At 37.5% G+C, this 12548-nt stretch overlaps 1 protein-coding gene across 1 annotated transcript in view; it reads right to left on the bottom strand.

The window, feature by feature from the left end:
* COPB2 (COPI coat complex subunit beta 2) overlaps positions 1-12548 on the bottom strand; it is a 30614-nt gene that overhangs the window by 1226 nt on the left and 16840 nt on the right. Inside the window, exons 8-20 of the mRNA XM_047735771.1 lie at positions 11718-11860; positions 11270-11469; positions 9561-9671; positions 7795-7883; positions 7604-7710; positions 6167-6310; positions 5401-5531; positions 4895-5102; positions 3260-3370; positions 2089-2303; positions 546-638; positions 273-453; positions 41-109 (exon numbers count right to left, since the gene is read on the bottom strand). Of these exons, the coding sequence (XP_047591727.1) occupies positions 41-109; positions 273-453; positions 546-638; positions 2089-2303; positions 3260-3370; positions 4895-5102; positions 5401-5531; positions 6167-6310; positions 7604-7710; positions 7795-7883; positions 9561-9671; positions 11270-11469; positions 11718-11860 (1802 nt within the window). The remainder of the gene's footprint in view (positions 1-40; positions 110-272; positions 454-545; positions 639-2088; positions 2304-3259; positions 3371-4894; positions 5103-5400; positions 5532-6166; positions 6311-7603; positions 7711-7794; positions 7884-9560; positions 9672-11269; positions 11470-11717; positions 11861-12548) is intronic.

Here is a 12548-nt window from a genome sequence, read left to right as displayed (position 1 = left end):
CAAATCTTAACCAGATTATCTCATGCAGTATTCTACTGACCTGGTGAGCTGCAGATCTTGAGGGCTGAAAGCCTTTTGCCTCTTCCATAACATTTCTTTCTTCATTTGGCTATCAGAATAAAGCAATGATGAAATATTCTGAAGTCAGTTCATCTCTGAACTTGACCCAAATCCCAGATATTAGCTCTCAGTCCAACAATAATGTATGTAAAGTGTGATGCACTTCTACACTTTAGTCACAATAAATGAGGTCTGGCTGCCTGGAGACTCACCGTGACAAGTGGGTATTGCTTGGCTGGCCACAGATCAGCATGTGTTTCTTTCACCCATTCTTCCACAACAAAGGCTTCTTTTAATCCAGGAAAAAGGTTTTCATACTCTGTTGGATCGGCAAGGGATTCTGCGGCTTTCTGATTGACTTTTGAGAGATTTTCTCTCCAGAGTTTCACCACCCTATTGTAGAGATCATGGAACCAGAGGGAGACTGAGTAAGTGTGCTCTAGTTTTTATCTGAAACATTTGTTCCTAAAACTAAAAGTCTGTACCTTGAAACCTGACTGGGTAAGTAAGTCCGGGCCAGGAAGGCAGCTTCTGGCAGTCGGCCAGTTCTAATCAAGAGTTCCAGGCAAGCATCAAGCCTAAAGATTCAAAAGGAGAGGCACTATTACCAAGAATAGACAAAGAAATGCAGATTAAGCAATGCAAAGTCAATATGCTTTCCCCAACTTCCACACACACACCTCGTTTCTGTCACTGAGCCATTTACTTGTCATCACCAGTGTGTTTACATCCTCAATGGACTCCATAAGCATGAAGGACAGAGCAGGTTTGTGACCATTTTCAATCTGATAACTTACTTTAAACAACTCCTAAGAAGAAGCTAACGGGGCTTTTTAAGACCAGCTAAGGCAGCTTAGACAAGCACATTTTAAAGGCTTTCAGGAGCAGAAACTTAGTTTTACAAGTGGGGTCAACGAGGGCAATTCTCCAATGTGGGCTGTGCTGGACAATCCAGTGACGCCCAGCCAGAAAATGTCCTGGTCCCTGTTTTCTTAATTTGTTTCTTTTTTTTTCTAAGTTTGATAAAGTATATAATGTGCTTTAGAATTCACAGGGTTTTGGCGAAAAAAAACACAGGGTTTTGGGTTTTAGAAAGGTAATATAGTACATATACTATATATTACCTAACATCCTCAGCATCAATTTTAGTAAATGTGCTGCTGAAGTGAGCACGCATCCTCAGCATCAAATAAAAGTCATAAACGTTAATATTCTGCAATAACACACGCATACTGGATGTGCTAAAAAACGAGTGGCATAAAAGCAACTAATAATAGTACTTCAGAGTTCAGGTTTTGCCATCAAGTAAGTTTTAAGGAACTATTTTCAGGACACTTTGGCTTTTAAATTATGGGCCTATTCCTACAAGTATACAAATTTATAAATACATATATTATGACACACATTGGGGTGCACTAAGTTTTTATAATAAAGTGTGAGGTTTAGAAAAGTCACTAGAGCAAGGATTAAACACTTTTGTGTTTGATTTCTTAATATGGTCAACTAATGCTGAGATGATTTGATTTGCACTAACCGCTAGACTTTCAGAAGTATATGATCTTTTTATGCTTTACAATTAGACGCAATTCTAGAAGCACCTGATATCCTCAACCCCCTTTATTCTTGTCATGCACAGGTCAGAACTATCCAATTACGGTAAAGCTACTGCCATCTGGGTACTATGGAAGCAGCAGAATAGCTTCCTGCCGTGGTGAAATAAAATGGCTCAGCCAGGGAGAGGCAAGGCTTTTAAAAAGTGTTTTAACATTTCTCTCAGTCCACGCCCTCCCTAAACAGCTCATTTTGCTCAAATATTTAGATCAAATATGTGAAAAGCATCCCTTACTGAAGGCGAATGCCACCAAGGTAGCACTGTCCTCTGACTGCCCCCACTAGCCAGAAGCAAGGCCAGAATTCTCTCCATTCTCTTTCCAGGTTCATTCTTCCTCTCTAAAGCAACCTCAAAGTCAGTGCAGAAATTAGTGTTTTAAATTACCGCCTCTCTTAGACCTTGGATAAAATACTTACTTGCCCTGTAAAAAGTAGCTCATGAATGCCACGTTATTCTTGCCATCTCTCTCCGCACCTTCTGCTAGTTTGTTCACCATACTAGCATTTCCGGAGGCAGTGGCCAAGAGCAGCAGACCCCCGTAATCCTGTGCGTGGTGCAGGCACTCCTGGGCAAGGCCAAACTGACATTTACTGATGGCAAGTTCGGCAAGTTGTTTCCACTTTTGTTCTGACTGTAAGAAAGAGTTTACAAGTTAAAACATCTACGGAAATAAACATTAGAATTTCCAACATCAACACTCTTGTAACCTGAGTATTACTATGCTGACAATGGGAGATATTTCATACGTATACTGAGCTGTGCCTAATAAGAATGGAATGACAAAATGTGTAATGAGAAAATGGAAGTTATTCGTGTATACAAAATTAATTCAAACACAAATCAATTTTAATGATGCATGAATAATCATCAACCCATTATATTTTTGTAATTACACGGTAAAACTAAAAGTAATACTATCTAATTGGAGTTTTAAGGTAATTAGATTGCAGTTATTTTAATGAGTGATTTAATACCATTTTTTAAAAGAGCAGATTATTTTTTATATCCTTAAATATTCAACAATATCATCTATCATTTGTAGCTTCTCAAAAATTAAATGCTACAAACTTGGATGATCTTAACATAGCTGAAATTTATTTAGCATATCTGAAATGAACTTACCAATAAATGCTAGCCTTAAACCAGAGCTGGGGGGCCCTCAATAGATAATAGTTTATTAAAATGTCACTGAATTATGTCAAAATATTAAAATCTTTATTTAAAACCAACAACTTTCTCAATAGTTTGGGATACTGGCAAATTACTGCTTTGTCTGTACTCTTTAAAAAGAGTTCTCAGACTACTGTATCTTGTATCTTATATCTTAGCTTACAAAATAGATCTCATATAAACTATTGAAAACACTTTTTCTTAAATAAGAATACTAAGAATATATCTCCAATATAAACCATTTAATTTATGTAAAGACTAACAAAACGCATTTTTAAATGATCAAAGAGTGGCATTAATCTCACAGAGAGTTACTAATTTGCATTTCCGAGAACTTCAATGAAAACTTACACTAAACACAAAGAAGTACCTCCTAATCTTTACATCAGTTATGAAAAATCCTGACTTATTACATACCTCTGCTTCTACTGCTAACTGGTATGCAATGTTCAGTTCTCCGAGCTGAAGAGCAAGTTCAAAGCGATGCTCTGGATCTGTGGATACTGTGAGAGCTTGCTGCTTGAAGCCCTAAACAAAGAACAAATGTAAGTGTGTGTGCACTCTGTATGTATATATATCCGGTGTGCGCACATAGCAAATCATCCATTTATTTATTTCTCTCAAACCAAGAATACCCTGCTGACACACAGCCTCACTGCCTAAACAAAAGTAATAGATAACAAAATACTCTAATGAGAAGACAGAAAAATTAAGGAGTCACTCACTAAATTAATTGGTAAGAACCAACCAGCAGACAAAATTCAGTCCCACAGTGCTGGTTTCTAAGCAGCAGGAGGTAACTGATGCTGAACAAACTCATGTAAAACTAGTAAAATTAAAAAAGAAAAAAATAAAAACTAGCAAAATCAATAATGCAAAAGCAAACCAATGTCAAAAAGAAAAGGATTTTGGAAAGTTGAGTGAACAAGAGCCATTTCAAAAAAAAGAAAGGCACAGTGGTATAGACCTAGCTGTTCAGAATCTACTCACTAAGCTGGGCTTAGAGATTATCTAGTCCAGTCCCTCAAAGAAAAGCAAGTCAAATGTGAAAGCTTTCTTCCAACTTTCCCTGATCTGTAGGTCATTCAGCAAACATTTTGCTTGCAGGTCCTGACATGGATAGGGTACTATTACCTAGACTTTACTGTTGGTCTTATGTCCAGTTTATTCATTAGCAAGCACTCCAGGGGGCAGGAAATCTAAAATGGTCTTCCACATTCCACAGAGTCATCAAAACTGGCTTTTATTTAGAGACGTAGAATTCAACACCAAGAGAATCAACCAAAAGAATAAAAGTGATTACCTCTAGGAAGTAGGTTTGAGAAAGGAAAAGAAGTGCGGTTGTTTTTCTTAAGCTCTGCAGAACTTTACACTTTGTGCACATACAAATTTGATTTAAAAACACTCCATTCAGAAAGGGGCATATCACTGGTGGTAAATTTTATGCTATGTGTATTTTACCATAGTAAAAAAAAAAAAAAGAAAAAAAGGCCTGCTAGTATAGAGAGGGAAAATATACGATGGAAATGAAAATATTGATATAATGGAAAAGAAGTCTCCAGAAAGAGAAGACTGATAATCGCTTTAAACATTTTTCTTTTTTTCTTTTTTTTTGCTTTAAACATTTAAAGAAGGCACTAAGAGTTATGGAACTGGGTGGCTCAGTCAGTTGAGCATCTGGCTCTTGGTTTTGGCTCAGATCATGGTCTCAGGGATGTAGGATTGAGCCCTGCATCAGGCTCTGGCTAAGTGCAGAGTTTGCTTAGGATTCTCTCTCTCCTTCTCCCTCTCCCTCTATGTGTGTGCATTCTCTCTGTCTCCTCTCTCTCTCAATAAGTAAATAATAAAATCTCAAAAAAAAAAAAAAAAAGTTACTGGGGCATTAAGAAAGGACGAAGAAGAAGCTAGTAAGTAACTTAAGTTTACAGGAGAAGTTCCATTGCCATTAAGTGTCAATAAAGAAATAGTTTTCAAATCTATACTAACATTCTTTTCAATTGGTTTAGGGGGAAAAAAAACACCCAAAAAGAAAACAAACCAAAAAACTCTTACCTGCTTTTCTAGAAAGTGTGCAACTCTGGTCCTCTGTTCTTTTGGAATGGTAGGCAGAACCTTATCAGCCATGCTAAAGTCCCTTCTCATGACAGCTGTCTGGTATTCCAGCACTGAAACCAGCAGAGAATAGCTAACAATGTTCAGTTCTTTATCCCCCAGATAAAGCCTGTTGTCTTTAGGAATATAGCCCAGGAGATACATTGTCCTATAACAGAAATAGAAATTAATTTAGGAGTAGGCCCACATCAGTAGGTAAACACATACACACTCTCGCTCTCTCTCTCTCTCTCTCTCACACACACACACACACACACAAAACCTGCCTCTTGCTCAAAATCTTCTCACTTTGATTGAAGCAGTTTTGGTCAACAACAGCCAACGTACTAAAACTATACACTGAAAAATCAAGGCTATTGCTGCTACAAGCCAGCAATAGATTTTGTTTAAAAAGCATAATTCTAAATTTAGGATGCTGAGACAAAAGCCAAACAATACTCAGTTACCTATCCAAGTGGGCAATGGTGACTATTTCTCCTCCAACATAATAATTTAATCTGTTCACAGAACTTGTGTAAATGAAGCAATCGCCTACCCACAGCCCTGTTTTCACAATTTCCTGAATCTCACCAAGAACCTGCAAAGAAAAAAGAGTCTATTATGAACTTACAAGTATGAGAAATCCTGTCAGTAACAAAAACCTGAATATGACTGGGGGTGACACGGTAGAATAAGGAATACAACGTAAAATCCTACTTCAAGAAAGAAAATATTTCCTTGGAATTTCTATCTTCTTTCTCCATGTAAAAACAGATTCCCGGCTGAGTATATTTGTAATGTAGAATCTCACTGCTGCATCAGAGCTGTGATCCAAAGAGTGGTGATCTAAACTCACACACATGAAATGGAGAAGTATTTCATAAAATCTTCCAGGTCCATCTCCACAACAGATGATTTAACTTAACCATTCGAGAGCTCATTTAAATCACTCTGGGTAAACTGTCTTAAGACCAAAACACCTTCTAATTTCCTTACTAAAAGATACCAAAGTGAATCTAAAAACTTCCTAAAATCAAAGTACAAATTTCTTTTAAACATACATACTTTCAAACTCTGATCTCTCAGATAAGACTTTAATTTCTGCATTTCACTGTAATTAGTTAAATGTTACTTTCCCCAAACCTAACTTAATAAAATATTAAAATCAGTGAAGTTCTATTATATGATTATAAATCATGTAAAAACAAAGCTAAAATTGTGTTGGTCAATTACCTCGAAGGCATCTTCAATGCCATCTTCAGTAACTCCCTCATGTGTTTCCTGTGCAGCCAAGACTTTTTCCGACAGATACTTCAGGATAAAAAATGACTCCTCAGTGGCAATACAAACCAGCTCTCCAGAGTCAGACCAGAAAATCTACAACATGGCAAACAAAACAGTTTGGGATTTCTAAGCGGTATGACAAACTGCATACACTTTGTTTCTAACAAGACTTGTCTTCTTATATTAGGGTAGTAAGTATACTTAAATCAATTTTATGTAGTACATACAATGTATATATAGATATATATTTACACACATATGACGTATATATATGTATTTATTTGGAGGGTGGACAGGGCAGTGCCTCACTCTTTAGCCTAGAAATGGAAAGACTCAAAGGAGACAGGAAGGAAAGCTGTCAGTAGACACTGAACGTGCTATAATTCAGCAGCAGTAGCCTAGTCCCTATTGCTCTAGGAAAGTGTTTTTCAGCCTTTTTTTTTTTTTCATTATCACCCCCACCCACACCCAGTAACCTTTTTAGACATTTTTTTCCCTCATCTCACCTATAAAGTTTTAATACCATGGTACTATATATATGCTTATACATACATAACACATACACATAACATATATACAAACATATAAATATGCTTTATAGATAAAGAGTGAATTTTCTTTACTCTCAGTAACCAATTTTTGTCCTGTGGGGCCCTAGTCCCCACTCAGATTGCATGCTGTAAAAGACACAACCAGGACCCTAGGGAGGTAGATTTGTCTCCAAAGAATTTTGTGACAATGAAAAGTGGTCAAAGAAGCAGGCAGTTCCAAAGGTAGAAACTCTGTCACTAGAGGCATTTACCTGAAGTTTCAACAGCCATCACCAGGTAAAGCATGAAAAGGCTTTCTGAATGGTATGGGGCTCCTAGGCCTTTCCAAGTCAAGAGCTCCCTGACTTCCTATCTTGAAAGTATACTTTTTATATTCTGTCAAATGCCATTTGAAATATGAATAACATGGGCGCCTGGATGGCTCAGTTGGTTGAGCGACTGCCTTCGGCTCAGGTCATGATCCTGGACTTCCAGGATCGAGTCCCGCATCGGGCTCCCCGCTCCTTGGGGAGTCTGCTTCTCCCTCTGACCTCCTCTCTCATGCTCTCTCTCTCTCATTCTCTCTCAAATAAATAAATAAAATCTTTAAAAAAATAAAATACGAATAACACTTGGCATTTGTATAACCTTTGGTGCTTTTCAAAATACCCAATGTCTACTGCCTCACTCATATACTACAATTCTGATTTTCTAAGCAATCTTAAAGTAAATGGTACTGTGTCCAACACAAATGGAACCAGGAGAGCTGGGTACAAAGACACTTCTTTGCCTCGGGGACCGACGGTTCCTCACAAAGGTGCACACTCCAGAAGTAACAATGGAGGGAAAAACTCACGTGTTTGGGCTGAATTTCAATTCTGCGTATGAGTTCGGTATTGTCCCAGTCATAGAAAGCTAAGCCATTTACAGATCTGACTCCCAGTAAGAAGCCTCCATAGATACCTAAAAGGAAAAAGGATTTTGGTTTAGATGTTTCGGAGCCATTGCAAAGCTTCTAATATTGTGTCATAAATAAATAGCACTCACTTTCTGCTCCAAAATCTGGTTTAAATGATTTTTTTTCCTTAAAGTTCTTAAATATCTTTACAACACTGTTGCTCTCTCTTATTGCATATCTGGCGGGAAGGAAGGAAAACATGCATATTATATACCAAACCATACTTCCATAAAATGTTAGAAATACTTTCAAATATATCTGAGTAATGAATTATGGGTTTTACACTATTACACACATTATTAGGGTTTACAACTATTTCAGAAACTGAGAAAGACCCACCATCCCTCAAAAAGTGAGTGATTAAACCGAGTATGATACATTCATACAATGGAATATTACTCTGCAGAACAGGGGACCAATTACTGATTTATGCAACAATACGGATGAATCTCAAAAATATTATGCTAAGCAAAAAAAGCCAGACACAAGAGTGGATACTGTAGGACTCCATTTATATTAAACTCTAAGGACAAATCTAATCCACATCGTGACAAAAAGCATATCAGTGTTTGGGGCCAGGGAAAAGACTGTTAAGGGAAAACAAAGGGATTTTCCAGGGATGACAGAAATGTTCTCTGTCTTTATTGTGCTGGTGGTTACAGACTGTATCTATCTGCCAAAATTCACTGAAACATACATTTAAAGTAGTGCATTTAATTTTGTATAAATTACAACTCAATAGAGACGATTTAAAAATAAAAACTTTAACAAGCGGCTCAGCCATTTCTGGCAACTATTTAGAACATTGTGTATATTCAGGACTCTTGAAAAGAGGGGCTGTGGCTGTTGCTGGATAATCAAGAGTATTTAAGGAAGTGATCTGATGAGTGTTCCTATCAAGACAGGAAAGATGCTGAAAGGGCCTTAGCTAGATAAAGATTAAGGAAAAAAAAGCAAATTATCAAAACAGAGAGGTATGTTAAGAGTGGTAAGGCAATCCATGAACTGTAATTATTTTTAAGATGATATCAAAGTACATTTTAGTATTTGGAACAGTGCATGTATGAATGTATTTAGGAAATTTATGAAAAGATCAAAACAAATTCTCAGTATACCTTAATGTTAAAAAACTTAAAAACATGCACCTTATATGTAAAACTGAGGCTCACTGTTGAGGGCAGGGGCAATACAAAATATGGAGGAAACAAAACTAAGAAAATGGAAGATGTAATTCAGTAGTGTGGTCAGAAAAAGCCAAAGCCCTAATATTTATTACATGCACCAAAAAGGAATCAAAAGGAACCACTCGGTAACCAGTATCTAGTACAAATAATGATAATTAATTAGCACCTGGTATGATAATTCAGAGTTAAATGATTTTTCCTGTTTTTAATGAGAATATTTTGTGAATACTCAAAATTTAGACAGAATTTAAGAATGGGGGTTGGGTAACATCACAGAAAATGAGTTTTAAAAAAGATTCAATGAAGTTCTCATCAAGATGACATCAGACTACACTCTCTCCCAACTAGCTCAGGACCTACCAACACTTCAGGACACCAGGGCACCGGGAGAGCCTCCTTTGTCTTGAGCCCATCTATAAGCACCAGGCCCTGCTAAGGGCTCCATCAAGGAAATAGGTGCTGGGCCCCCAATTTAATGGGATTATTAGATGAGCCTGAGTGAGCTTGCTGAATAATGAATACAGAAAGGGCAAAGGCAGCACTGGTGAGAACTGTTCTTGAACACAAAGCAGCACAGCCAACACTGAGCCTTTGGAACATGTTTCATACAGCTGCACACAGATCACCTATCTGCAGTCGGGGCCAGCTGGAGAGCACAAACCAAAACTTACTCTGAAGAATCGTGGGCCCACGCAAACTCCTGGGCAGACCCAAAGCTTTTGTTTCTCAATGCCATTGCTGTGTAGATGATATATTCACCATCACCACACACCACAACAAACCTGGAAATTATGGAAGCCAGGGAGAGAAGTAGGATCAATAACATGTGGAAGTTATGAAACAATGCTCATCTTCATAATAAAATACTTCTAATAACAAATGCTATTTTAGTTGACTGTTAAAATTGAATCTAGTATCTTTAAAAGTTATACATTTCTTCAAATACAGAGCTAGACATAAATATTCTACGCAACAATTCCAAAAACATAAAGATAGGGTTTTGCTGAAAATCTTACTGCAGTGGCCTTCTCTTATAAACAAAGGAGACTTGCGACAGGAAGATAAGAATGGCTGGAGATGAACAAGGGCCAAGATTCTAATAATTCAACTAATTTTCAAGGGTAGGGAGGGGCAGTGAGAGACTCTTAAGCAGACTCTACACCCACCCTGGAGCCCAGTGTGGGGCTCTGTCTCACAACCCTGAGATCATGACCTAAGCCAAAATCAAGAGTCAGACACTTAACTGACTGAGCCACCCAGGCGCCCCTCAACTGATATTGAGAATCAAAATGCCTAGCATTTAGCTCATTACAATTATACCATAAGAAAATATATTATATTTATACAAATATATATAAATATATTATATTATATATTATTTATACAAATACATTATATTTATGTACATAAATATAAATATATTACATTTATGCCATAAGAAGACATAAGAAGGTGCTACTTTGGGGTGCCTGGGTGGCTCGGTTGGTTAAGCATCTGCCTTTGGCTCAGGTCATAATCCCAAGGTTCTGGGATCCTGAAATGGGCTCCTTGCTCAGCAGGGAACCTGCTTCTTCCTCTCCCTTTGCCTGCCTCTCCCCCTGCTTGTGCTCTTTCCCTCTCTGTCAAATAAATAATTAAAACCTTTTTAAAAAAATTGTACTGGTTGCTGTTGGACTACCAATGGTAAGATTAAAAAAAAAAGTTTTATGATATTAAGGGAAAAAATATACAATGCATTCTTAATTTTCCTAAGGAAATTATATTACAAGTAACTATGGATATCATTTACTAAACAAGTCATATACTTGGTTTACAAAGCTTGTCTTTTTCAATACTCAGAACAGAATTATAAGATGCCCAGATCTACTGTAAAGTAACTTTTAAAGATGCACAGGTTTAAACTCATGCTTGAAACTCAAGATGTCTGGTGCTTTCTAAATCTTAAGAAACAAAAATGATGGTTCAAATTATAGATAAGAAGCAGAATTATTATCAATCCCTCAATGTTTTCAAAAGACATACTTCAGAGTCACCTCTTCTTAAGTTAATCAGCAAGTATTTAGAGCACCTAGTCTCAGGATAAGACATGATACCTGCCCTCAAAGCAGCACAAGAACACAAACCCAGCACATTTAAAATGAATAAATAGAAAACTATTTAACTGTTCAAAGTTGTACAGTGGGACAAAGCCAGAAAGGCAAATATGCTTTCAGCTTGCATGCCAACTCAACTGGCTGGCATGATGGCAACTGAGTTGAGGAATCCAGGGCAAAAGCTCATGAGGAATGCCCACCACAGTGTAGGGTGGTATATGCTGTGGATATGCAAGCTCTGCTCTAACATACTCAGAAGCCCAGGAGAGATTCTGGTGATGGCTTACCGCCCATTAGGATTGTGTTGAATAGTCTGCGGGTATATTTCACAACTGCCCATATCCTTGACGGCTAGTGGCAGTCTTTCTCCATCTTTAATTTCAGCATCTCCCATTGCTTTTAGGTTGGCCTGCTGTACTTCTGAATGCTTGGCCCAAATTATCTTTCCATTGGCATCCATGGACATGGCAGGTTCCTCCCGACCAAGCTGGAAAAATGACAAATGGCTTTTAGCAATAAAAGAAACCAAATAAAACCACAAAATAAACATCTTCTATTTTCATTTAACAGAGGGCTCCTTTCTTCCACTTTAATCCAGTGCTTAATCTCTTGTGCTTAATGAAAGAAGAGCCAGTTTAATAAAACTGGTAACTTAGAAGATGACTGTACTAAAAAATAAGGAAAACTGCTTCCACTGTGTTCATTTTATTCAGAAAGAGTATAATTAGAGATTACCTTAACAATAATGCTCCCTTCGTCATAGCCCAAAGCGACGTTGTTGGACCCTCTCAGACTGGCCACACACCACACCCTCTCCATTCCATAATTCAATGTGCTCTCAAGGCGATACGTGCTTGAATGCCAAATACGCACAGTTCCTAAAGAGAACAATGTGAATATTCCCTTCTAATGAATATCTAACGATGAACTGTGTCAGGTGAACTGACCAAAGGGAAGTCTTTTTTTTATTAGTTTCCTGGCAGCTTAATTTTTTGATCTATAGTCTATATAGGTGATTTTATTTTATTTTATTTTTTTTAAAAGATTTTATTTATTTATTTGACAGAGAGAGATCACAAGTAGATGGAGAGGCAGGCAGAGAGAGAGAGAGGGAAGCAGGATCTCCGCTGAGCAGAGAACCCGATGTGGGACTCGATCCCAGGACCCTGAGATCATGACCTGAGCCGAAGGCAGCGGCTTAACCCACTGAGCCACCCAGGCGCCCTATATAGGTGATTTTATAAAGCAACATAAATTAACAGAAAATTGTAAGAAACCAAGAAATGTGATTTTCCATGTAAAATAATGAATTTTCTCAGCACGGTACCTATTATTAACCTGCAGGTGCTTTACACACATGATCTTTTCTTTTCACTATAATCCTATGAGGTGGATATGTCTGTTCCCATTTCATAATCTGCCCAAACCACATATGCATGAAGTGGCAGCACCTGAATATGACCCCAGGTTTTTGGACTCCAAACCACCGACCGGTTTTTTCACAGTTTTTCTCTAGGACTTCTGGGTCCTCTTATTTAAGTAATAGTCAAAATGCATTAGAATGAT

This window comes from Lutra lutra, chromosome 1 (assembly GCF_902655055.1).
Source record: "Lutra lutra chromosome 1, mLutLut1.2, whole genome shotgun sequence".
Lineage (NCBI taxonomy): Eukaryota > Metazoa > Chordata > Mammalia > Carnivora > Mustelidae > Lutra > Lutra lutra.
This window is presented reverse-complemented; position numbering and strand designations above follow the sequence as displayed.